Source organism: Mauremys reevesii, linkage group 18 (genome assembly GCF_016161935.1).
Source record: "Mauremys reevesii isolate NIE-2019 linkage group 18, ASM1616193v1, whole genome shotgun sequence".
Lineage (NCBI taxonomy): Eukaryota > Metazoa > Chordata > Testudines > Geoemydidae > Mauremys > Mauremys reevesii.
This window is the reverse complement of record NC_052640.1, coordinates 30011821-30038921: the sequence shown is the minus strand read 5'-3', so window position 1 is coordinate 30038921 and position 27101 is coordinate 30011821. Positions and strand designations below refer to the sequence as shown.

General features: G+C 54.7%; 1 protein-coding gene across 4 annotated transcripts in view; it reads right to left on the bottom strand.

Annotated features, from left to right (window-relative positions):
* Positions 1–469: 469 nt before the first annotated feature.
* The window catches only part of GAS2L1 (growth arrest specific 2 like 1), a 54344-nt gene continuing 27712 nt past the window's right edge, over positions 470–27101 (bottom strand). For 3 of the 4 annotated variants that reach the window (XM_039505423.1, XM_039505421.1, XM_039505422.1), the window contains exons 3-6: positions 16401–16508; positions 12136–12232; positions 11028–11460; positions 470–2996 (exon numbers count right to left, since the gene is read on the bottom strand). In XM_039505423.1, coding sequence (XP_039361357.1) covers positions 1337–2996; positions 11028–11460; positions 12136–12232; positions 16401–16508 — 2298 coding nt within the window. In that variant the 3' untranslated portion in view covers positions 470–1336. The remainder of the gene's footprint in view (positions 2997–11027; positions 11461–12135; positions 12233–16400; positions 16509–27101) is intronic. The other variant, XM_039505424.1, reaches the window with a different exon arrangement.

Here is a 27101-nt window from a genome sequence, read left to right as displayed (position 1 = left end):
GAACAGCACCTGGAGGGGATGGAGGAATCACATGGGGGATTTTCCCCAAAGCTTCCAGCTCCCTCCCCCCACGCTCTGACGCCAGGACAGTTTGATGGGGAGGGTGCAGAGCTGGGTGGGAGGGGCAGTAGATTTGGGACATGGCCGACAGGGGTGGCTCCAGGCCCCAGCACGCCAAGCGCATGCTTGGGGCAGCAAGCCGCAGGGGGCGCTCTGCCGGCGCCACGAGGGCAGCAGGCAGGCTGCCTTCCACAACTTGCCTGTGGAGGGTCCGCTGGTCCCGCGGCTTCGGAGGACTTCCTGCAGGCAAACCGCCGGAGGCAGCCTGCCTGCCGTGCTTGGGGCAGCAAAATCCCTGATGGCCAAAGCCTGCCTAGATTACACCTTTGGGGGTGACCTAGGGACAGGTCTTCCGGCGCCCCGCCCCCACCCTGGCAATGTACAAACCAGGCCAGACAGGACGGGGGGGTTGGTTCACTATTTTTATTGTCCAGCTCTATGTCCCTAGGACTGAGGCCAGACATGAGGGAAGCAGCAGTCTATGCAGAGTATTTCTATGTACAGACACTCAATATATTATCTCTAGATACAGACGTTATTAACAAACATACAGTACGTCAGGGTCAATTCATGCTGGGAGCCCCAGCGTACTGGAGGCCGGCAGGTGCTGCCGAAATGATGTGCAATATGGTTTGCTAACCCTCCCTCCCCAAACCCCCAACTAAAAATAAAGTCCAACTCCACTGCCTTCCCCTCGGAGACTCTGCTGTGCAGCTCGGTCCCTCTCTGCTACTGCTCTGAGGAGGTGCGCCCCGTCCACTACGCCCTCCCCCCCCAGCGATCACACCCCCAAAGAATGGCCACAGAGCCTCTGGGGTTTCAGTGCAGAATGATGGGGTGCCCTGGGCTGGAGATCAAAGCGCTTTGGGGGTCAGAAGGCCCAGAGGACATCTCAGGGTGTTCAATCCCAGACCCCCAGAACAATTCTGCTCTGAAACCAAGGAAGGTCTAAGACACCCAGGAATCCCAGGCTCAGGAAGGTCCCCCTAAAAGCCAATTCACTTAACAGATCTCAAGTTAAATCAAAGCGACCCAGCTTCCCAACCCTCCTCTGAGCCCCGGCTCTGGCCCTGCAAATGGAAGCTCCATCCAGAGGTACCTTCAAAAATAAAAAACTCTGGGGCATCTGGCCGCCCACCCCTTCGCCGCAGCAGCAAGGCCAGGATCACCACAGCAGCACATCCAAGGCAGCAGGCGCGAGACGTGGGGATCTGGGAGCAGCGGCGGGGAATGCTACAGGCTGGTCCCTCCATCTTGTACGAGGGCTACCAGCCCATCACGCCCAGGCGTCCTCGTCTGGCCCTCTTGGCTCCATCTGGCCCTGCGGCGGCTCCATGAAGGAGGAGAAGACGCTGTGAAAGGCTCTCCAGGGCTTGTGCTCAGCTGGGCGCTTGGGAGGGCTCCCCTTGGGTGAGGCACTGGACGTCTTGTAGCTGAGTGGCGTGGGTATCTTGGAGGGCTTCTTATCTGGCTGAGTGTCTACGCGTGGCTTGGCCTTGGGCCGCAGCTTCAGCTTGTAGATGGAAGGCACTCGGCCTGGTTTCTTCAGGTACTTCTTTTGCCTCAGCACCACCTCCTGTGTCTGGAGTACATCTGGCATTGCATCTAGGGACGTCTCACCCAAAGGCCCCTCCACAGAGTCCTCCTCGGTCTTCATCAGCTCATCTGGGGCCGAGGCTCCCAAGTCTGTGTCAGAGCCCGCAAGCTCCAAGATGGTCCAGGCTGCATCCATGCCCGGACCTGAGACCTCTACTCCCTCGGCCACCTCCTGGAGGTCATTCAAGGCTGGGTAGTAGTTACTTTCATCCGAGGAACTTGAGAGAGCCGGCTTCCTCCAGCATGTGGCTGGCTCCAGGGCCACGTGGGAGTCCCAGCCAGAGCCATTCTGGAGCTCAGTGGGGCCGGTGCTACAACTGGAGGCCCATGGGCGCTGGGATGCAGGGTTCCTCTTGGGGTCGTCTTTGGGCCGCTCACCAAAGTCTGCCTGGAAGCCGTGCTTGCTGAAGAAGTTCAGCGAGGAGGAAGAAGAGCTGGAGGAGCAATAGGCAGAGTCAACGGCCCCTGGGTCTGGCGTGGTCTGCTGGAGCCGCCCTGGATCGTGAGCGCAGCCCAGGGGCTCCCCATCATCTTCGGCCAGCTCAATCATCTGGGAGTTGGCCAGGAACTCTTCCTCCAGGCACCGGTACAGCTGCTGCTCCTGGCTGGGATCCAGCCGCAGAGGGGTCCGGAAGCTCTGTGCCAGCTCCTCCAGCTCCTGGCTGAAGCTCTCAGACAGCTGCCTGGCCTGGAGGGTCTCCCCAGAGAGCTGCTCCCTCACAGGGACCCTTGGCTCAGTCTCGTCCACCTGCCACTGCCTCACAGACCGCAGCGTCTGCTGAGGTGCCCGGACCGAGGGCTCTGCCAGTTTGTTGGCAGGAAGGGATGCTCTGCGACTGGTGGGGGCAGGGCTCCTGGAGCCCACCCGAGCGAGGTGCCCGCGAGTCGGGCTCTTGGTCCTGGGGGTAGCTCGGCCAGAGTCTTGGCCGTTCTTCTTCACCTCGTTGGCCCGTGCCCAGGAGTGCTGCCCATCCTTCCCTCGGCTGATGAGCAGCACTGGCTCCTCGCCACCTCTCCCCTGGCTCCGTGCTCTGGGACTGGGCCGGCCAGGCCCGTTCACCAGGCGAGACCGGCTCCGCTCCTCAGGCTCTGCCCTCCTGGCCCCGACCGACGGTCTCGGCCCCAAGAAGGCCCCGCGCTCCCGTGACTGGCTGCGGCTCGAAGACTGACTCCTGGGGGCCCCCTCGGGCATGTGCCTCCCCACCTCCTTCTTGTGCGCTGTTCGCAAGGCACCGTCCTCACCACGCCTCCTGCCCAGGGTGCCACTCTGTGTGGACGATGCGGAGGAGTCGCTGTCTCCGGAGAGGCGTCTGGCTCTGGGGGGCAGCTGGTCACGAAGCCTGGAACGACAAGAAGGAAAGGACGTCAGCACCATATGTGTCTGGGAGGGGAAGGGGGAGACTGCTGGAGACAATCAGGGGCCTCTGCTGCACTGCATGGGCTGCCAGGGCAGGGCAGCTGTTCAGGCCCCAGCGTCCCCTCCCCACAGCTGGGATGTGTCATCCTGACCCAGGCCCCAGCTCCAAACTAGACCCTTGTAACATCCCTCTAGCCCAGGGGTGGCCACATGCGGCTCCTTGTCTAGGCCCCGACTCCGGGGCTGGAGCTACAGGTGCCAACTTTCCAATGGGCCGGGGGGTGCTCACTGCTCAACCCCTGGCTCTGCCACAGGCCCTGCCCCCACACCCCACTCCTTCTCGCCCCCTCCCCTGAGCCTGCCGTGTCCTCGCTCCTTCCCCATTCCCCCCCCCCCAGCCTCCTGCATGCCATGGAAGAGCTGATCGGGGGCAGGGGGAGGCTTGGTGGGGGGAGTTGGTGGGGGGCAGCTGACGTATGACTGTGGCTCTTTGGCAATGTACATTGGTAAATTCTGGCTCCTTCTCAGGCTCAGGCTGGCCAGCCCTGCTCTAAACCCTCCGCGTTGGAGTCTCAGCTCCCAGGGCTCGCTCTGCCGAAGGCCACGCAGCAAGCCGGGCTAGAGTTGGCCTGAGACCAGAATCGGGCCTTGCCGCAGAGCTGGCTTGGAGGCTGCTGCTGCATCATGCCCCAGCTCACCCGAGCTGAACAAGAGGCGTAAGCACTTTAGCCCAGATAACACCTTATGTTCCCAGCAGGAATAGCAGCACCATTCCCCATCCAGCCCACCGGAGTGCAGCCTCCGCCTCCACAGCAAAATCCGCTTTTCAGATCCATCTGCCTGAGCTTTTCCCCTCCCCGGTTCCCAACGCCCAGCCTCTCCATCCTGGGCTACCAGACTGCCCCTGCGAGCACTTTGTTCTCAGGAGACAGAGAGCCAGGCCCTGGAATATTCTCTGCTGATCCCTCCCAACCGGGACCAGCCGCATCTTATAGACCCCTCTGTCCATTCCAAGCAGCCCAGTTCGCCTGGATGCAGAAATCAAGTGCTCCACATTCCAGCCTGGGGAGGCCTTCCCCTGCTATGTTAAATGGGGCACATTTCGTTTCCTACCCAGATTTAACACAGGAATACAAACAAGGGAACATAACACAGCTAAACGTCCTGGGGCAAAGCCTTAGCCACTCTGCTTTCCTGACTTCCAGTTCCTCTGTCTTAACACTGAATCCCCCACCACCCGTTTCTGATCTATTCAACTAGCAGCACATACAACCTCCATCTGCAGGCCTGGGGCGTTTCGGGCTTTTGTCACTAAGCAGCTTTAAAACTTTACTGTTCCATCAGCACCCAACCAAGGTCGGGTTCGTTGCGCTAGGTGCTGTACCAACACTTACGTGAGGCAGGTCCTGCCTCAAAGAGCTTACAATCTAAATAGACAACGGTGAGAAGGGAAACTGAGGCACAGAGAGGGGCTATGACTCAGCCAAGGTCATCCCACAGGTCAGCGACAGAGTCAGGAGTAGATCCCAGTCCCAGCCCAGCATCCTGTCCGTGGGACCACGCTGCTCCCCAGACGGACAGACAGATTTTAAGGCCACCGTGATCATGTAGTCTGACCCCCTGCACATCACAGGCCACAGAACCTCCCCCACCCACTGCTGTAACAGACCCCTCAAATCCTGATTGAAAGACTTCAAGTTACAGAGAATTCACCACTGACATGAGTTGAAAACTGCAGAGGAAGGCAAAAAACCCGCACATGGACAACTGCAGACGCAATTGCCAGGCGCTGACTTTGGTTTTGCCGGTGGGTGCTTTTGAAGAGGTGTGTGTGGTGGGGGGTGGGGGCACTCGGCCACTTTTGGGGGGAGCTATTTTCAGCATATTTATACACTTCTTTCATATTCTAATTATTGAATGGGTCTGTCATTGGTATCTTTACTATTTAATAATGATTCAATTGTTATGAACCACATAATTACATCATCATGAATTACAGTATATTAAAATCATTGCAATCACAAGCTGTCTTCACTAACGTCCCAGTTTAAAGACTATGTCTCACTGTAGCTTTCTGGATGAAACTGTCAGCAATCTTATTCACGTCTACTTCACAGAATCATAGAATCTCATGGCTGGAAGGGACCTCAGGAGGTCATCGAGTCCAACCCCCTGCTCAAAGCAGGACCAATCCCCAACTAAATCATCCCAGCCAGGGCTTTGTCAAGCCTGACCTTAAAAACCTCTAAGAAGGAGATTCCACCACCTCCCTAGGTAACCCATTCCAGTGCTTCACCACCCTCCTAGTGAAAAAGTTTTTCCTAATATCCAACCTAAACCTCCCCCTCTGCAACTTGAGACCATTACTCCTTGTTCTGTCATCTTCTACCACTGAGAACAGTCTAGATCCATCCTCTTTGGAAGCCCCCTTTCAGGTAGTTGAAAGCAGCTATCAAATCCCCCCTCATTCTTCTCTTCTGCAGGCTAAACAATCCCAGTTCCCTCAGCCTCTCCTCATAAGTCATGTGCTCCAGCCCCCTAATCATTTTTGTTGCCCTCCGCTGGACTCTTTCCAGTTTTTCCACATCCTTCTTGTAGTGTGGGGCCCAAAACTGGACACAGTACTCCAGATGAGGCCTCACCAATGTCGAATAGAGGGGAATGATCATGTCCCTCGATCTGCTGGCAATGCCCCTACTTATACAGCCCAAAATGCCATTAGCCTTCTTGGCAACAAGGGCACACTGTTGACTCATATCCAGCTTCTTGTCCACTGTAACCCCTAGGTCCTTTTCTGCAGAACTGCTGCCTAGCCACTCGGTCCCTACTCTGTAACAGTGCATGGGATTCTTCCATCCTAAGTGCAGGACTCTGCACTTGTCCTTGTTGAACCTCATCAGGTTTCCTTTGGCCCAATCCTCTAATTTGTCTAGGTCCCTCTGTATCCTATCCCTACCCTCCAGCGTATCTACCACTCCTCCCAGTTTAGTGTCATCCTCAAACTTGCTGAGGGTGCAGTCCACGCCATCCTCCAGATCATTAATGACGATATTGAACAAAACCGGCCCCAGGACCAACCCTCGGGGCACTCTGCTTGAAACCGGCTGCCAACTAGACATGGAGCCATTGATCACTACCTGTTGAGACCGACGATCTAGCCAGCTTTCTATCCACCTTATAGTCCATTCATCCAGCTCATACTTCTTTAACTTGCCGGCAAGAATACTGTGGGAGACCGTATCAGAAGCTTTGCTAAAGTCAAGATATATCACGTCCACTGCTTTCCCCATATCAACAGACCCAGTTATCTCCTTATAGAAGGCAATTAGGTTAGTCAGGCATGACTTGCCCTTGGTGAATCCATGCTGACTGTTCCTGATCACTTTCCTCTCCTCTAAGTGCTTCAGAATTGATTCCTTGAGGACCTGCTCCATGATTTTTCCAGGGACTGAGGTGAGGCTGACTGGCCTGTAGTTCCCCGGATCCTCCTCCTTCCCTTTTTTAAAAATGGGCACTACAGTAGCCTTTTTCCAGTCATTCGGGATCTCCCCCGATCGCCATGAGTTTTCAAAGATAATGGCCAATGGCTCTGCAATCACATTCACCAACTCCTTTAGCACCCTTGAATGCAGCGCATCCGGCCCCATGGACTTGTGCTCATCTAGTTTTTCTAAATAGTCCCGAACCACTTCTTTCTCCACAGAGAGCTGGTCGCCTTCTCCCCATACTGTGCTGCCCAGTGCAGCAGTCTGGGAGCTGACCTTGTTGGTGAAGACAGAGGCAATAAAAGCACTGAGTACATTAGCTTTTTCCACATCCTCTGTCACTAGGTTGCCTCCCTCATTCAGTAAGGGGCCCACACTTTCCTTGACTTTCTTCTTGTTGCTAACATACCTGAAGAAACCCTTCTTGTTACTCTTAACATCTCTTGCTAGCTGCAACTCCGTGTGATTTGGCCTTCACGATTTCACTCCTGCATGCCTGAGCAATATTTTTATACTCGTCATTTGTCCAACCTTCCACTTCTTGTAAGCTTCTTTTTTGTATTTCAGATCAGCAAGGATTTCACTGTTAAGCCAAGCTGGTCGCCTGCCATATTTACTATTCTTTCTACACATCGGGCTAGTTTGTTCCTGTGACCTCAATAAGGATTCTTTAAAATACAGCCAGCTCTCCCTGGTATTGTCTTGATGCACTTTAAGGACAGCTACATATTCAGTTGTGTCTGTCCTATTGATGGCTTGAGATAATTTTTAAGTCTTCTGAAGCTGGTGAATGAGCATTCTGCAGTTTAGGATCATACAGGCACAGAGAGAAGGATTCGTATGAATTTGCAGTACTCTGGAAACAGAGTGCTTCCAGAGTGCTGCAAATGACTCCAAGATCTCTTTCTTGATGGGTAACAGCTAATTTAGGCACCATCATTTTGCATGTATAGTTGGGATTATGTTTTCCAATGTGCATCACTTTGCATTTAACATTGAATTTTGTCTGCCATTTTGTTGCCAAGTCACCCAGTTTTGTGAGATCCATTTGTAACTCTTCACAGTCTCTTTTGCACTTAACTATCCTGAGTAATTTTGTATCATCTGCAAACTTTGCCACCTCACTGTTTACCCCTTTTTGCAGATCATTTGAATAGGACTGGGCCCAGTAAAAGCCACTGGGAATACCACTCTCCATTCTGCAAATGGATAATTTATTCCTACCCTTTGTTTCCTGTCTTTTAACTGGCGTGCCTGGCAATGCTTTCAGGTTCATCTACCCATGCTTAATTTAATGACAAGCCTTTTGCTATCTTAATCACCCTGCCTCTGTTTATAAACAAACTCCCTGCCCTAAGGGTAGACCTTGATAGCAGCACAGAACTCATCAAATTCCACACTCAAGCTCTTGTTCCTGGGTGTTGAGCACCCACTATTTTTTTCCTGTGGGTGCTTGAGCTATGATTTAATCCACCTCCTCCAAACCTGGCTTGCTTTGTAAACCTGAAGGAGGCTACCAAACAAGCCTTGTTTTAAGTCGTTCACTCCAGCTATTTTTGAGGCACATCACTGCAACGGTTCTGAACAGCACGTGAAGTATTTTTATCCCACGCTCAAGTAACTCCTTCAAAAATAGCTGTGCTCAAGCTTTCCAGAAATGTTCACCTTTGGGCCGGAAAAAAAATTTCCACCCAAGAGGAATTCTGAGTTGGAGAAAGTTTCTAGCACTAGGAAAATGGAAGACACATTTCAAGAACGCCTACTTGGATGGAGTCCCCTCTCGGCTAGGTGCTATTTAATACAAATACCTTGGCGGTAGTGATCTCTAACATCCCGGATTGTATGGTATGGGTGAGTCATTTGTGCGTAACTATATGGCTGGATAAATATCTCACACCCACACAGGAAGCCAGCAGGCTGATCCCTGAGCAAAGCTGATAACGAGAACTAACAATAGATCTACAATGCAAGTGAGCTCCTGGCTGGTGGGGAGGAGGAGCACTTGGTTCCATGACACTGTTGTGGAAGCCCTGCCATGGGTGTCCCTTGGCCCCAGGGGCTGGATTCACCAGGGGGCAGCCAGAGCACAGCACTGCCAACCCCCAGCACTCCAGAATGATGAGCCAGGCCCCAGACCACTGGGAAATTTAGCATTGCGTGACCTCAGAGCCAGAGAGAACGTGTCTGGGCTCTTCCTTTGTCTTCTGCTGTTAAGCCATTAGGGGTCACGTTTTCCAGCTTCTCTGCCACCATGGGGACTAGAAACTTGGTTTTACTGTCAAGCGAAAGCCGAGATTCTCCCCTCACACGCTGACTCCCGGAACTAGGCCTTGGAGAGAAACCCCAAATCTCACAAGAGAGGGGGCCACGCAGAGGTGGGGGACTCGGCCCCTGGTCCAATTATCCCCATGCCCTGGGAATCCAAGATACACTGCCATGGCTTTGTGCCCACTCTGCCGGGATGGCAGGTTCTCTAGAGCAGTGGTTTTCAAACTTTTTTTCTGGTGACCCAGCTGAAGAAAATTATTGATGCCCGTGACCCAGTGGAGCTGGGGATGAGGGGTTTGGGGTGTGAGAGGGACCCAGGGCTGGGGCAGAGGGTTGGGGTGCAGGGGTGAGCACTACAGGGTGGGGCCGGGAATGAGGGGTTCAGGGTGTGGGAGGGGGCTCTGGGCTGAGGTGCGAGAGGTGGTCAGGGCTCTGGGGTGGGGCTGGGGGTATAGGAGGGGGCTCCGGGCTGTGGCAGGGGGTTGGGGTGCAGGAGGGGGTCAGGGCTCTGGGCTGGGGCCAGGGATGAGGGCTTTGGATTTGGGGGGGCTCAGGGCTGGGGTAGGGAATTAGGGCCTGGGGGTGGGGCATGGGCTTACCTGCAGCGGCTCCCAGTCAGCGGCACAGTGGGGGTGCTAAGGCCTGTCCTGGCACCACAGACCGCGCTGCGCCCTGGAAGAGGCCAGCAGCAGGTCTGGTTCCTAAACAGAGACGTGCAAGCGGCTCTGCGTGGCTCTCCCCCGCAGGGACCACACACGTAGGGACTAGCCTGCCTTAGCCGGGCGGCACCGCCGCCGGGACTTCTAACGGCCCGTCGGCAGTGCTGCCCAGAGCCGCCACGACCCATTCCATGACGCACTACTGGGTTGAAAACCACTGCTCGAGAGTGCAGGGCCCGGTGGGAGAGTCCCCTGGGATTCTCTTGGGGGCAAACTGGCCTGCAGTTGTCAGCTCCTGACAGTGGAGGGGGCAGGAGGATGACCCTGGTTCAGCACAGAGCTGAGTTTAGGGGGCATCACATTGCTCAAAAGGGGAGCAGAGAATGATGCTCGGGGCAGCAGAGGGGGGCAGGCAGCTCCTGCTGGCCACGGGGGCTAGAGGAGAGAACGCACCCAGGGGAGCTTCAACACCCAGCTCTGAACATCCAGGGGAAGGTTTGAATCTGGGTCTAGACATCTCTGCCTTGCCTGGGGATCCCGCAGAGCCCAGACTCACAGGGTCAGAGGCTGTTGCTTTCCAGAGGCCAACGGCCCCTCCCTTCCCCAGCAGCCAGCCCTGAGCTGGGGATCTGGGGCTGGAAGGTGCCCACGGGGAGCGCTTGGCCTTGGCCTTGAGAAGTTGTTATCGTTTGGGAAGTGGTTGCCATGGCGGCCGGCAGCTGCTTGCCTCCCCCATCCTGCAGCGGCCCCCAGGGAGTGAGTCAGTGGCTGGCTGGCTGAGCAGGCCCCTGCTGGCTGGGCGGGGAGGGAGCGCCTCTTCCTCTGGGAGGGGCAGGACGTGACAGCCGCCACCAGAACTGGGGGGGAGGGGGGAGGCTGGTTTTCCCCTGACACAGAGGCCCTCCTGCCAACCCACCCACAAGGAGCCTGGAGCCCCCCTTCCCCCAGTAACCACCCCAGCCCTGCCTACTCTATCTTCCCAAGGATATCCCGGTGCCTGGGCAGCCACCATGTCCCCCCACCACCAGCCCCTGCTCCAGGGGTGGCAGCAAAATGTGCCCAAAGGACTGGAGCTGCTGCACCGCTCCTCCCCTGAGAGTGCCAGGCTGGGGCCCAGATACACCCCAGGGACAGCCTGGGAGTGAGGCCCCCTGATGCCCCAGGGTTGGGGAGGGGCAGAGTCAGTTGCCCCAGGAGAGTGCAGGGGATTCTCAGTGCACAGAGATAGGGAGTATGAGTCTGCTCGCAGCACACCGGGGTGGCACTCTATTACCTTCAGGAGCTGGGGAGCGCCCTGTCCCAGGACACACCATGTGTGGGTCTCACTGCCCCCCAAGGCAGGGGGTGAATCCTGGCCCTATTGTACAGGGGGGGGGAGAGAAGATCCCTAGCCCTGTCTGTGCTCTGGGGACATAACCTGCGCCTTGCCCACACCCACAGCCTCTGCCAACTCAGGGGCATTTCCCTGTTCCATTCCCTGGGTATGAACACACCAAGAGCCCTCTCTCCCAAATCCCCTAAGTTTTGCCAAGTAAGGTGGCCTGAGGATGCTGAGACGGGTGAAGGGTGCAGTGCCTACTTGGCATCGCTGGCACATGCTACCTGAGAGTGGTTGAAGCTCGCGGCTCAGATACGTCGCGGTGGGCCAGTGGCGTGGAGCTCCTCAAGGGACTGGAGGAGCTCTGGCCAGATGAGGGGACTGTGCCAGCCCTTGGGGGGAGCCCTTCCAGCTTCTCCTGCCTGCCGTGTGATGTCACATTGGGGATCTGCCTTGAGGAGTCCGACTGGACAGACAGATCTCCTGCCCCCCTGGCCGGATGGCCGGACCGGTCCGTCTTGGCCTGGGTCAAGTCCCCACCAGCTGAGAGCCGCTTATCGCCCGTGCGGAGGGTCTCCGTTGGCCGGTAGGGGTTCATGCCTTCCGAGGGGCGCTGGGAGCTGGGGCTGGCAGCTCGGGGGCTGGGAGAGAAGCTGCCAGGAGATGCCGTCTTCTGCGGGGAGAAGCCCAGGGCACGTGTCTGCATTAGACGATGCGCTGCAGAGGGAACACAGTCATCAGCATGTTGGCTTAGGGAAGACACTGCAGCAGAGCTTCACAGGGGCCTGGCTGGGATCAATGGGCCCTTCACGTTTCCCATGACCCTCCCTCGGGACGTCTGCTAACAGGCAGCCGTTCCCTTCCCCGCTGGGCCTTCCTGCTGCCCCCCCATGACCTCGTCCTGCTCGACCCGCCAGCGCTGCAAGTGCCCAATGGATGCCACCAGCGGATGAGGAAAGCTGTGCATGTAGCAGGATTTGGCCAGAGACAAAGCCCTGATCCCAGAGAACAGTGGGAGCATGAAAGGGAACTAGCCTTGGGAAGGAGCTCGTGCTACTGGTGGGGCCAGAGCCTCTGCCATGGGGGCCAACATTCAGCCACAAGGGGTCGCTGTTGCAGCGCTGCAAGGTCCTCTCTCCTCAGGCCAGCATGGGCCAGCCAGGCTTGCCTCTGTAGGCTCGGAGGAGCAAGGAGCAGTAACCAGCCGAAGGGACCGGGGCGGTAGAAGGGTCTGCTGCAGTGTCCCAAGAAAACTCATCCACAAATGAGGCTCCCTTGGAAAGGAGTGAAAGTGACTGGCATGCACAGTGAGTATGGGGTGGGGGAGTCTCTCTGGCCCCAGGCCCTCTGGTAACTTGCTGGAAGGGACGAGTCCTCTCCCCACACACTCACAGAGGGAGGCGCATCGGCAGGGATCGTGCTTGTCCAGGTAGTGCTCCAGGGTATCCCATCCGCCACCTACTCGCACCATCACGTGGCTTCTCAGCACCTGGCAGGGCACCAAAGAAACAACGCCCATCAGGGTCATTGTGGCTCAGTCAGCTGGCACACCCACGCCTGTCTCTGAGCAACACTGCTCCCTCTCTCGCCGAGCAGGCCTGCAGTGGTGCTAACTCACTGCTTACAGTATTACTATGTGACACCCACGATTTTACCAATCAGACTTTAGAGGAACCATTACATCCACTGCATATGCAGCCACTTCTGGGGTGTAACCTGGCAGCACATAGCAACCAAACATAACACTTCAGGTCAGGAAGTGCAAAAGAATGCTGTATCCAATTAAAGCTGCAGCAGGAATTTAGGGAGGTAGAATGCAATGACTAAAGCTAGAATTTAGCTGGGGCACTACAGTGATTATTTCTATAGTGTTTTATGTTCAAAGCACTTGATAATAATTTAACTAATTAACCCTAAATTATACCTGCCTACCTCACAGCACTATTACCGTCGCCTTTTTACAAAGGGGCCTCAGTTTCCCTCACTTGCCAAAAGCCACACAGTGAAAGAGTAGCAGAGTTGGGAGTAGAACCTCCTGAGTCCTGCAGACTGCACTGCCTCTCGGCACCTCGAAGAGCACAGCACCCCCTAACACCATAACAGGGCATGGTTCAATGCTGACGCCTCAGCACCATTTCTAGCAGCATCTGCGTTTCCCTTCAAGGTCACCCATCCACATGCTGACCAGGCCCAACCCTGTTGAGTTTGTGAAATCTGATGAGATCACTGCCCCAGGTTGTTAGAGCCACCAAAACCTACCCTTGCTGGATAGTCTTTTAAATAACACCGGACGTCTCAAGGAAAAGGTCCCTGCTCACGGTGGTGTTACTGCACCTGTCCTCCCCTGGCCTTTGCAGGATGAGGAGGAAACTGCTTGGCTCGAGATTTCACTTCCTGCCGTGCATTCCCCACTTGAACCCCCCACCCTGTTTGGGATATTATGGCCGGTTACTGTGGTGAGGACTGGCTGTAGCTCCAGCAGCTTTGTGACTGGCAGTTATACAGAGTAGGAGAGTCCAGTTGCCCTGCTTGGCACTTCCCACCATCCAGTCACTAGACGCCGCTACCTCGCTATAACGCCACCTGATAGAACACGAATTCGGATATTAAGCAGCGCTCCGGGGGGGGATGGGGCTGCACACTCCGGTGGATCAAAGAAAGTTCGATATAACGCGGTTTCACCTATAACGCGGTAAGATTGTTTGGCTCCCGAGGACAGCGTTCTATCGGGGTAGAGGTGTACCAAGCATTAGGCTTGTTCTACAGATGGGGAAACTGAGGTATGAGGTGAGAAGCTGAGCAAGTGACTTGCTCAAAGCCAGAGAGGTTTTCAGATCCCAGCTCTGGCACAGAACTCTAGGTTCTCACTCCCAGTCCTGAGCTCTCACCACTAGACTGCGCTTCCTAGTCCTCCCCATGCGTAGCTATGGGGACCGGCGTTTACGTTCACTTTGTAGCAACAGGACCAGGGCCACCTACAGCAAGGAGGTCCTGTGGTTAAGGCACTAAACTGGGACTCAGCAGATCTGTCTTCAATTCCCAGGTCTCCACCACCAAGTTCTTGTATGACCTTGGGCAAGTCACTTCTCTCTCTGTGCCTCAGGTTCAATCTGCAAAGGGGGAATAATATTTCCCTATGTCCCAGGAAGGTTGCAAATTTGCTAATATACATAGATTCCAAGGCCAGAAGGGACCATTGGGGCCACTGAGTCTGACCTCCTGTATCACACAGGCCAGACACCTGCCCCAAAATAATTCCTGGAGCAGAGCTTTTAGGAAAACATCCTGTCTTGATTTAAAAACTGGTCAGTGATGGAGAATCCATCACAACTCTTGGTCAACTGTTCCAATGGCTAGTTACTCTCACTGAAAAATGTACACCTTATTTTCAAACTGAATTTTTCTAGCTTCAACTTCCAGCCATTAGGTTGTGTCAGACCTTTCTCTGCAAGACTGAAGAGCCCATTATTCAATATTTGTTCCCCTTGTAGGGACTTATAGTCTGTCACCCCTGAACCTTCTCCTTGTTAAATTAAATAGACAGACTCAAAGGCAGGTTTTCTGATCTTTTAAGCATTCTCGTGGCTCTTCTCTGGCCCCTATTCAATTTGTTGACATCCTTCTTGAACCGTGGGCACAGGACGGGACACGGGATTCCAGCAGCGGTCGCACCAGTGCCAGCCACAGAGGTCAATTGCCTCCCTGCTCCTACTCACAATTCCCCTGTTGATGCTTCCCAGGATCACATTCGCTTTTTTGGCCACAGCTTCCCAGTGGGAGCTCACATTCAGCTAATTACCCACCACCACTTTTTTCACAGTCTCTGCCCCGCAGCGTAGAGTCCCCCACCCTCGGAGTATGGGGGGCCTGCACGGTTCCTCAGGGTGTCCATATTACAACACTTTGCCTTCACCCAAGTTTACCAGGCACTCCCGCTCGCTCCGAACCAGTGACCTTTCCTCCTCATTATTTACCACTCCCCCAATTTTTGTGTCATCTGTAAATTCAATTCTATATTAATCAGGTCCTGTATCAGCCACTCCATTACCTGGCTGGGCTCAGCATCAGGCTGACAGGCCTCTGATTACCAGAGTTGTCCCATTTTCCGTTTCACAGATTGGTACATCACTAGCTTCCTTCCAGTCTTCAAACCCCACCGTGCTGGGGGAGGACCACATGAATCCCGGAATAGGGACCTGCTGCACTTGAGATGCAAACACTTAGTCCGAGTGCAAGGGCAGCTGCAGCTTTCAAACCTGCAGAATTGCTAGATCTGAAGTTTTTAACCCTCCATTTTACTTTTGCAGTTCAGCTTTAAGGGCCAAAGACCCTGTTTCTCTTTAGAACAGGGTCCCCAGTGAACCAGCGCTACGTAAGCGGACTTGTTTCTGCAGCACACAGGATGCATTACAAGTATGGGAGGGCCAGCTGCTCTCCAAACCCCCAAGCCAGGGGTCACTCAAAGCCCAGCTCTCCCCCCTGAAACTCCCTCCAGGTGGCCCTCCCTGCCGGATACTCTGTATCCATGCGCAGGGGCCGGGCATAGCTTTTGGGTTCTTGTGGTTCTGGCACTGAGCAAGGACTCAGGACATCTAGGGCCCATTCCCAGCTCTGCTACAGACTCTGTGTGTGACCTCGAGCTGTGATAACGTTCTCGTTGGGCAAGGCACCTACCCGCTCCAGCCCATGAAGTGAGGAGACGGAGGCAGGAAGGGGACTGGCCTCATGGGAGAGTGGCCAGCTTTCTCCTGGCACGTGAGGCATGGACTCCCTGAGTGCCGGCCCCTTCTGGGTTGGCATCGGGAGGCTTGGGTCTGTACAGCCCTAACCCAGCCAGCTCTGATGGGCATCAGCTGGCATCAGCGGAGCTCTTCACGAGCAGCCAGCATGGCACCAGCCCCTTGGGGGCCTGCACCCTGTGATCTCCTCCATTCCAAGCTGCTGAAACAGGCCACCCACCCCCACCATGGGAACATTTCTCCTGCTGCCCCCAGGCCACAGCACCCTCAGCATCGCTGCAAGCTCCAAGGCCAGTCAAAAACGCAAGACTGGGGCAGCACTGGGCAGGAAATAAACCTGGACGCTGTTGGCCATGTAGAACCAATGGCACCTTTCCAGATACTGCAGATCAGGTGTTTAGCAGGACCCGGGATTGTGACCAGCAAAGAACCACCACATGAATTACGACAGGCTAAGAGATCCCATGACACAGACAAAACTTCAAGTGTCATCTGGCATCACCCTTAGTCCAGCAGCTACCAGAGCAGAACAGGAATACGGACGACTTGATAGCTGCTACGTGCTGTGCAGATACTCAGCCTCTCCCCAGGAAGTGGGTTGGGTATTAGGGTCCCCACTGTTGGGCTCATAGGTGTGGCAATTTGCTGTAAGGTCACCCCGTGAGCCCAAGCAAAGCTGGGATCAGAACTCAGGAATTCCTGGCTCCCGTCCTGTACTCCGGCCACTAGACAACACTCCCTCTCAATGAAACAGAACCCCCCAGGCCCACAACCTCTGGTAGCAATGTCTAGGGAAGAGAGGAGGGAGACCCGCATTCTGGTATTGCTGGGGACCAGTTAGTGCTCGACACAGAAGAGACAGGGGTGTGGGGAGAAGATGGGGCGGGTTAGAAAGGAAATGTGGCTGGAGGATCTTACTCGAACAAAGATCAGCGCGTTGGAGTCTCCCACTTTATATTTACCCTCTGAGACTTTGATCATGGGAAACTGAGAGGGGCAGGTACAGCAGCCCAGAATCTCTCGCACCTAAGAGAAGGAGGAAATTAAAATATTAAGGGTCAGTGCCACATACAGGAGATGAACCCCCAGCCCACAGCAGAACCAGGAGGTGCCTGGACTCCCAGCCATACACAGCGAGAGCCTGTCCTTCTTGAGCGGAGGCAGGGCACAGGACACCCGGAGCCGCCACCAAGAGCAAGCCACGAGCACCCCCAGGAGGCCCACATCCCCACGCCCACCTGCAAGTGACTCTGGCTACAGGCCCTGGACGGGAGTATCCCAGGCTGATTTCGGAGACCTGGAGCAGATTCTGGATGTGCTGCCTGGGAGGAAAGGGAGCCAGGTCGGGTTTCTCGGCTTGCCTGGATAGAATTCTGGGTTCAGTCCATGGGAGGGGAGGACCCAGGCTGGCAGGCCCCCTTCTTTGCCCAGAGAGTTCTTCTAAGCAAATAAAGCAGTGCTGATCGATCCACCCAGCGCTGTCACGGTTATCCCGTGCTGACCCACCCCAGCGCTGCCACGGTTATCCCGTGTTATCCCATGCTGACCCACCCCAGCGCTGCCACGGTTATCCCGTGTTATCCCATGCTGACCCACCCCAGCGCTGCCACGGTTATCCCGTGCTGACCCACCCCAGTGCTGCCACGGTTATCCCGTGTTATCCCGTGCTGACCCACCCCAGCGCTGCCACGGTTATCCCGTGCTGACCCACCCCAGTGCTGCCACGGTTATCCCGTGCTGACCCACCCCAGTGCTGCCACGGTTATCCTGTGTTATCCCGTGCTGACCCACCCCAGCGCTGCCACGGTTATCCCGTGTTATCCCATGCTGACCCACCCCAGTGCTGCCACGGTTATCCCGTGTTATCCCGTGCTGACCCACCCCAGCGCTGCCACGGTTATCCCGTGCTGATCCACCCCAGCGCTGCCACGGTTATCCCGTGCTATCCCGTGCTGACCCACCCCAGCGCTGCCACGGTTATCCCGTGCTGATCCACCCCAGCACTGCCACGGTTATCCCGTGTTATCCCGTGCTGACCCACCCCAGCGCTGCCACGGTTATCCCGTGTTATCCCGTGCTGACCTACCCCAGCGCTGCCACGGTTATCCCATGTTATCCTGTGCTGACCCACCCCAGCGCTGCCACGGTTATCCCGTGCTGACCCACCCCAGTGCTGCCATGGTTATCCCATGTTATCGTGTACTGACGCATCCCAGCGCTGCCACGGTTATCCTGTGCTATCGTGTGCTAACCCACCCCAGCGCCGTCACGGTTATCCCGTGCTATCGCATGCTGTCCGACCCACCCCAGCGCTGTCACAGTTATCCTGTGTTATAGACTCATAGACTTTAAGGTCAGAAGGGACCATTATCATCATCTAGTCTGACCTCCTGCACAATGCAGGCCACAGAATCCCACCCATCCACTTCTATAACAAACCCCTAACCTATGTCTGAGTTATCGAAGTCCCCAAATTGCGGTTTGAAGACCTCAAGCTGCAGAGAATACTCCAGCAAGTGACCCGTGCCCCATGCTGCAGAGGAAGGCGAAAAACCTCCAGGGCCTCTGCCAATCTGCCCTGGAGGAAAATTCCTTCCCCACCCCAAATATGGCGATCAGCTAAACCCTGAGCATGTGGGCAAGACGCACCAGCCAGACACCCAGGAAAGAATTCTCTGCAGTAACTCAGATCCCAACTCATCTAACATCCCATCACAGACCACTGGGCATACTTACCTGCTGATAATCAAAGATCAGTTGCCAAATTAATTGCCAAAATTAGGCTATCCCATCATACCATCCCCTCCATAAACTTATCAAGCTTAGTCTTAAAGCCAGATATGTCTTTTGCCCCCACTACTCCCCTTGGAAGGCTGTTCCAGAACTTCACTCCTCTAATGGTTAGAAACCTTTGTCTAATTTCAAGTCTAAACTTCCTAGTGTCCAGTTTATATCCATTTGTTCTTGTGTCCACATTGGTACTGAGCTTAAATAATTCCTCTCCCTCCCTAATATTAATCCCTCTGATATATTTATAAAGAGCAATCATATCCCCCCTCAGCCTTCTTTTGGTTAGGCTAAACAAGCCAAGCTCTTTGAGTCTCCTTTCATAAGACAGGTTTTCCATTCCTCGGATCATCCTAGTAGCCCGTCTCTGAACCTGTTCCAGTTTGAATTCATCCTTCTTAAACATGGGAGCCCAGAACTGCGCACAGTATTCCAGATGAGGTCTCACCAGTGCCTTGTATAACGGTACTAACACCTCCTTATCATTGCTGGAAATACCTCGCCTGATGCATCCTAAAATCGCATTAGCTTTTTTTACGGCCATATCACATTGGCGGCTCATAGTCATCCTGTGATCAACCAATACTCTGAGGTCCTTCTCCTCCTCTGTTACTTCCAACTGATGCGTCCCCAATTTATAACTAAAATTCTTGTTATTAATCCCTAAATGCATGACCTTGCACTTTTCACTATTAAATTTCATTCTATTACTATTACTCCAGTTTACAAGGACATCCAGATCTTCCTGTATGATATCCCAGTCCTTCTCTGTGTTAGCAATACCTCCCAGCTTTGTGTCATCCGCAAACTTTATTAGCACATTCCCGCTTTTTGTGCCAAGGTCAGTAATAAAAAGGTTAAATAAAATTGGTCCCAAAACTGATCCCTGAGGAACTCCACTAGTAACCTCCTTCCAGCCTGACAGTTCACCTTTCAGTATGACCCGTTGTAATCTCCCCTTTAACCAGTTCCTTATCCACCTTTCAATTTTCATATTTATCCCCATCTTTTTTTAACTAATAATTCCCCATGTGGAACCATGTCAAATGCCTTACTGAAATCGAGGTAAATTAGATCCACTGCGTTTCCTTTGTCTAAAAAATCTGTTACCTTCTCAAAGAAGATCAGGTTGGTTTGGCACGATCTACCTTTTGTGAAACCATGTTGTATTTTGTTCCAATTACCATTGACCTCAATGTCCTTAACTACCCTCTCACTCAAAATTTTTTCCAAGACCTTACATACTACAGATGTCAAACTAACAGGCAGATAGTTACTCGGATCACTTTTTTTTCCTGTCTTAAAAATAGGAACTATGTTAGCAATTCTCCAGTCGTACGGTACAACCCCTGAGTTTACCAATTCATTAAAAATTCTTGCTAATGGGCTTGCAATTTCATGTGCCAGTTCCTTTAATAGTCTTGGATGAAGATTACCTGGGCCCTCCGATTTCATCCCATTAAGCTGTTGGAGTTTGGCTTCTACCTCGGATGTGGTAATATCTACCTCCATATCCTCATTCCCAATTGTCATCCTACCATTATCCCTAAGCTCCTCATTAGCCTTATTAAAGACCGAGCCAAAGTATTTATTTAGATACTGGGCCATGCCTAGATTATCTTTAACCTCCACTCCATCCTCAGTGTTTAGCGGTCCCACTTCTTCTTTCTTTGTTCTCTTCTTATTTATATGGCTATAGAACCTTTTACTATTGGTTTTAATTCCCTTTGCAAGGTGTTATCCCGTACTGATCGATCCACCCCAGCGCTGTCACGGTTATCCGGTGTTATCCCATGCTGACCCACCCCAGCGCTGACACGGTTATCCCGTGCTGACCCACCCCAGCGCTGCCACGGTTGTCCCGTGCTGACCCACCCCAGCGCTGCCACGGTTATCCCGTGTTATCCCGTGCTGACCCACCCCAGCGCTGCCACGGTTATCCCATGCTGACCCACAATAGCACTGTCACGGTTATCCCGTGCTATCACGTGCTGACCCATCCCAGCGCTGTCATGGTTATCCCGTGCTGCCCACGCCAGCACTGTCACGGTTATCCTGTGCTATCCCATGCTGACCCACCCCAGCACTGTCACGGTTATCCCATGCTATCGTGTGCTAACCCACCCCAGCGCTGTCACGGTTATCCCGTGCTATCGTGTGCTAACCCACCCCAGCGCTGTCACGGTTATCCCGTGCTGACCCACCCCAGCACTGTCACGATTATCCCATGCTATCGCGTGCAGACCCACCCCAGCGCTGTCACGGTTATCCCGTGCTATCACATGCTGACCCACCCCAGCGCTGTCACTGCTATCCCATGCTATCGTGTGCTAACCCACCCCAGCGCTGTCACAGCTATCCCGTGCTGACCCACCCCAGCACTGTCACTGTACCAGGCAGCCCACGTTAGCCATGGTGTGCGAGAGGGTTATGAATCTACTTCTGCCTTCTAGTGACCCAAGGAGTGTATCGGAGCCCCCATTACCTCAGCGCCTTGAATGGATTTACCCTCCCAGCAGCCATGGGGCATAGGCAGGGCTATCACCCCCTTGCACAGATGGGACACAGGCAGAGACTCGGAACAGCTACAGAACTGGACCAGGGGAGGGGCTAGTTAATATTTTTTTTAAATGGAAGTTGAGATTCTCAAGTAATCACAGGACTCTGGGAGCTGGGGCTTTAAGTAAAGCATCAAATATTGGGAGACTGGCAAACAAACAAACAAACAAACAATCGCCAGAGTTGACGACACGGCATCCGCTGTTTGGGAGCTGACAAGCCTGCTCAGCACTTCCCTGCCTTCTCGTACAAATTGCTGTGGAGAGCAGCACAGTCATTGTGCCCCAGGGTGTTCTCACACACACACACACACACACACACGAACCCGAGCAGGGAGGGAGCCAAGCAGCCAAACCCAGCACCCAGATACAAGCTCAGAACAGAGAAAAAGGCAGAGCCCCTGCAGCTTCAGCTCTTTTGCTCCTGAACAAACAGTTACAAAAACTATTCACCTGCCACTGGGTGGACGGCAGCCAAGCAAGCCAGGGCCAGCCAGGAATGGAAAACGGACACATTGTGCAAAGTCTAGCGCCTCCACTATGAAAACTGCCCGCGCTGCATTCGCTCTGGTGACCCTTGGACCCCTCGTTTCTGCCGAGCTGAAAGGAGTGAGTTCCAGGAAGGCTGGTGCAGGGAGAATCTGGTGCCCAGAGATCCAGCTCTCCATTCCGTTCCCTTTCGCCCTCCCCCCGGGCTCGAACCGTCCTGACAAATCATCTCCAGTGGCAAATCGATCGATTTCCAACTCGTCTTCTCTCCGTGCTGCTACTCACAGCAGCCACACCGGTCACTGCTCCGTCGGGAGGCCACTCACCCACGGTGGCTTGCAAACCATTCTTTTAATTGGGTTGGATCTTTCCAGCTTCTTCCTGCTGGATAGCGACGGGGGCGTTCAGCTCCTCTTTGCTCTTAGAGATCTCGGGACAGGATGGCTCATTTCCCCTGCTTCTGCTTTTTGAGAAGATTTCAGAAGATGCACAGTCTGAGCGGGCAACAGGTGCTGTATTGCTGACAAAGGCCTTGTCTGCATGCAGATTTCAATCCAGTGTTGGCCACTCTTGCCATGTTATCAAAGGTCTCACCGTATCTGATGTTTACTTAACACTCAAGCTCCTGGAATCCCGTGATTACATGAGACTCTCAGGTTCCAGTTAACAACACAAAAATGTAAGTTTCTAGCAGTCAGTGTGTTGGAGAAAAAGCTTGAAAATGTGATCTGGACGTGACCCAAAGGCTTCACAAACCAGGAGGCACAGGCCACAATATTTAAATAACTATGATTTTTAAGCCAATCTCAGGGGCTTTGGGGACCTCGACTCAGGATTTTGGAACATATGGGGACAGCAATCCTGTAAAATCAATTTAGCTAGACTAATGCAAACTGGTGCCACTCTGCTTTCAGTGAACTTTAAACATATCCATAACTGACTCCAGGCACCCACACCAAAGTGCGTCCACACAAGGGTTGGCAGCGGTTTAACTACGCTGGTTTAAGTGTCATGTTCTCAGGCAGACAAGCCCAGTCACCTTTAAAATGCCCCAGCCGCAAAGAGCTGATGCTTTTGAGCTGGACAATGCAGTTTACCTAAATCACTCAGCTAGGAAATGGGCCGAGTTCGAACAAAAACAAGACAAGAGAGGGATCCCACTGCAGGAAGGGCCTGTCTCAATCAGCACAGCCTGCCACCAAGTGTCTGCAACAGGTTCTCCGATTTATCCCGGCTACCGCTACTTCCTGGTGCGACTTCCCCTTGGAAAATGTACGGGACAGCAACGAAACTGACTAGCCTTTGGGAGCAGATAGCAGCAAGGGATTTTGCTGCTAATTAGCAATGCAAAGCACTGAGCATGTGGCATTCCAATGAGACATGACAGGACCTATGGAGTCCCACTCGCCTCAGGACTTGCAAACCTCTCCTCCATCTGGAAGTCCTGCTCACAGCACCTGGGAGAGCCAGTTCCCTCGGGGGAGGGCCAGCCGGCCAGCACTGCCATCCCGCTCCTGCAGCCCACTGTAGAATTACTGCACCGGATGTATCACAAAACAAACTGAGTGCTGGTGGAACCATTCCCAGACTGGCCTGTATGGGGCGAGTGGAGCAACCGTCCTCCAGAAGGAAGTGCGCGCCACACGGCTGATTGATCACCGCCCGCTAGAACAAGAGGGGGAGTTTTGTCTGGTAGTTCCCCCACTAAAAGCTGAACCTAGACTATGGAACTCCCTGCCACAAGAGAGCCTTGCTGATTCAGAACCAAACTCAGCTCTCTGGCCACAGCCTTGTCTACATCGGAGCTTCCAGCCATCAGTGACCCGTAGCTGATCTAGCTGCACCAAGGCAGAGTCCTGCTAAGCTACCATTTGTGCTAGGGAAGGTTCCCACGGCTTGAAACCGAGGGAGGCTGGGCTCATAGCACCCACGCTGGTTTGCACTCCGGGACGGCAGCAGCACACTGAACTCAGGGCAACCCCAGCAGAGGTAAGACCACAGCTTTCCCGTCAACTTCTGCCCGGTACTGTACACGAATCAAGTGGGAAGGGAGGGGAGAGAATGTTGTTATCCTATTTTTAAAGGCTTGGCAGGTGCAGAGAGGCCACTGGGAGGCTGGGTGAGTACCTAGATAGACAAAGCTTCACTGCTGAACACAGGAAATTAAGAGACAAAATCCCCTGTCAAGCTTCATCTAATCCCCCATGCTGCAGAGAGCTGGATGCAGTGAGCTGTGGAGCTCCAGCCCCAGCGCTCCCTTCTCCACACTGCAATTATTCTGCAGCCTGCACATGTGGCCAGCTGGCTGCCTGGGCATCCTCCAGGAAGGCAAGCGTCCCAGCACTGCCACGGAGACTGGCCCTCAGCAGCTGCTGGCTCCAGGCCACAGCCAGAGCATCAGGGAGAGGCTGGTATTGACAGACCCCAGGGTGAAGGCTGCTGTCACTTCCACACAGGGGGATGGAGCCCTGGGACAATAACACAAAACAGATTTCTAACCACTCAGATCAAACGGGACCAAAATCCTCCTGGCCGCAGGCAGCTACAACTTAGCCCCAGCACCGTGTTTGAATTAACGCAGGGGGCAGCTTGTGTCCCACAAAGCCAGGAAGTTCAGCAGAAAGGAAGGGCCCATGGCAGGGGGGTCTGTCCCACGTCAGCAGCAGGGCTGATGCGACACAGTGGGATCTGCCCTCCTCTCCCCGGGGAGCTCCTCAGACCAGGGCCCTCCTCCCTCTAGACTGAAGCTCTTCAGCCCCATGAAGAGGGTTCTCCCCACTACCACCCGCTTCCCATTCCCAACCACTTGCCCTCTGACCTGCCACAATGGACTTGGATTTCCCAGCGGGAGTGAGTGTGTCAATCCCAGAATACACATCTGCTTAGGCAGGAGGTTCACAGCCCCCCACCCCCCAGCAGCATCTGGGGTGCAAAGTACACGGGAACATCACTGGGGTCTGACCCTACTGCCCCCACCCCAGCAAGACTCAGCAGTGTTGGCAGAGTTCTACCTGCAGCTTCTGGCTCAAGCCCAATTCCAGGGGCCACCCTCCTCCCTGAGCCAGTCACCACGTTTGCTCAGGTCTAATAGCTCCTTCCAGAGCCCACAGTGCTTCGATATGGGGTCGCTGACAGTCGGAGGAGCAAGCCACGAGCCCAGGGCGAGGACCACTTGGGTGCCCAGACAAACAGGCGCAAGAGCCTGAATGCATAAGAGATTCTCGTCCCCCGAGGGATTGGCTTAGTACTGCCATCCCCAGGCTGGAGACCCCTGGGAGCATGGACTCCTTCCCTTCAGCCAAGATTCCCACCTGAAGTCTGGGGAGCTTTCAGCCGAGACCCTCAGCCTTTGATGCCAGAGGAACCAGTTGCTCTGGAGGACGTTAAATAACGCATGGCTCTTCCCACACAGGCCCCAATGTCCTTGGTGAGAATCATAGAATCTCAGGGTTGGAAGGGACCTCAGGAGGTATCTGGTCCAACCCCCTGCTCAAAGCAGGACCAACCCCAACTAAATCATCCCAGCCAGGGCTTTGTCAAGCCTGACCTTAAAAACCTCTAAGGAAGGAGATTCCACCACCTCCCTAGGTAACCCATTCCAGTGCTTCCAGTAGTCACCCTCATGCACACGAGTGTGCTGCACTCCACCCCAGAGCTGGCTGCTTTCTCAGTAGTGCAGCATGTGTCTCGCCAGGCGGGGAAGGCGCCAGGTCTGTCATACTTTCCATGCTGCCTGTGAACCCAGAGTACCTTTTCCAACTGAACGGAGGGTTCATGGTGACAAACTCAGAGTCCAATTGGCTGCCAGGAAGCAGTGATTTAGCTACTGCCACGTGGCAGAGACACTAACCCTCCCTCCTCCCCCACAAGGGTGTGGGCCTGAGACTCACTGAGAAGGGAGAGCACAGAAGGAAAGAGAGAAGCCCAGGAACTGGCACTTTGCCCTGTTTACCCAGCTCCCTCTCAAGCTCTCTCGGGGTGGCACAGAAGCAATGCCAGGCCCAGACTGAATGGACCCCCAGGGCCAGCAGAGCGGAAGGGGAGAGAGGAGCTGCTAGCGCAGGGAAGCAGCAAAGTGCACCCAGTAAGGATGGTTTCCAGCACCAGAGGGCAGGATCTTGGCTCTTTACAACGCCACGTGTCCTGCAGGGAGAAGGAGCCTCGCTCTACAGGAACTCAGTGTTATTCAATGGAAGTCAGCCAGTAAAGGGTCAGGATGGCTTGATTTCACAAGCACAGCTTTCCCAGCCTCCACAGGGGGAAGGGAAGGGGTCATGCAGGTCACCAGCTTGATTGCTCTGGCAACCTGGATATACCAAGGCAGGGTGATCCTGCCCCACACCGCAAAGGGGCCTGCACACACGCACCCCCTCCTCCCCCGACAGTGCTGTGAATTCGGTGCCAAAGCAAAGGGAACTGTGAGTGCAGTGGAAGCAGGGGAGCCGGTCCTGGACGTGTCAGCACAGAGCGGGGAAGCAAGATTGTGCAAGGGGGGAGGGGGATCAGCAGTTGTGACCGGGCACGTGTCGCACCAGGGAGTCATTGGGGGGGGGGGGGGGCTCTGAACTGTCCCTCCCCCACCGCCAGTACAAAGGTCCCAGCTGTGGAGGCTCCAGTTTCTTAAAGCATCTAATGTATTTCGAGGGCACCAATCAGCCCAGCCTCGGGGCACCGTGACGCCACGCAGAGGGCGAGGAGCAGCAGGAGCCCAAGTCACCTGCAGGACTCATCCGGGGAAGAGGCTCCCCAGGAGGAGACCGTGGCTCAGCTGGGGACAGGAAACTCCTGCCGCTTCCCTACGCCAGGAAGCCCCTGGTTAAGGTGGAGAAGACGAGGCAACGCCGTCCTTCGGGACCCGGGGCCAGCAGGACGGCTCACCTCACCGGGCTCAGAGACGTCCGAGAATGGGAATGGCCCACAGGGGAGGGATCACTTGATGGTTCCCTGCTCTGTTCACTCCCTCTGGGGCACCTGGCACTGGCCACTGTCAGAGGACAGGGACCTGGGCTGGACGGACCCTTGGGCTGACCCGGTCTGGCTGTTCTTACACGTGAGCACTGCTTGACCGTCACCCCGAGAGGTGGGTTCAACATCTCCAGCAGCAGCACCCAGTCCTGGAGCCAGAGGCCGGGGTGGGACTAGAACCCCAGCTGGGCGCACACAGGCCTGGAAAGGACCTCCTAGAGGGGCGCGTCCAGGCCCCTGCTCACGCAGGCAATGCCGTCATTTCATCCCATGCGTTAACGTCTCAAACAGCGTCTGAAAACACGGGAGCCACAGCGATGCTGTAGGAGTGGAGAGAACGGTCAGCGCACAGCCTGTTAACCTCATCAGTAAATGGGCACGAGTCTCCTGGGACGGCTCCAGCACGCCCAGCTCCACAGCAACCTGCCAGCCCACAGGCAGCTCGAGATCTTTGGCCCCGGGTCCCAGTCCTGATCCCTCCCTCCGCAGCTGCCGGCTAAAGCAGGCTGTGTTTACATGCAGGGTGTTAATGTCTCTGCTGTCCTCTCACCATTCTTCTTCCAGTGCCACATAACCAGCTATCCCGCTAACAACCACTTCCTCGAGCTCCTCTGCCCTCCCCTACCACCCACGGACTCTCCATTCTGCTTTCCCCAGCCATGCAGCTGCCAGCTGATGGCTATATTTGGGAAGGCACTTTGAAACATGCCTGAGGCTCAATGGAGAGAGAGAGTGAAGTTTACGGCACAGATTACGCAGCAGCCTGCCTCTCTCTGCCCTCAACCCGGCGGGCGTTCTAGGACACCTCTATAAATCAAAG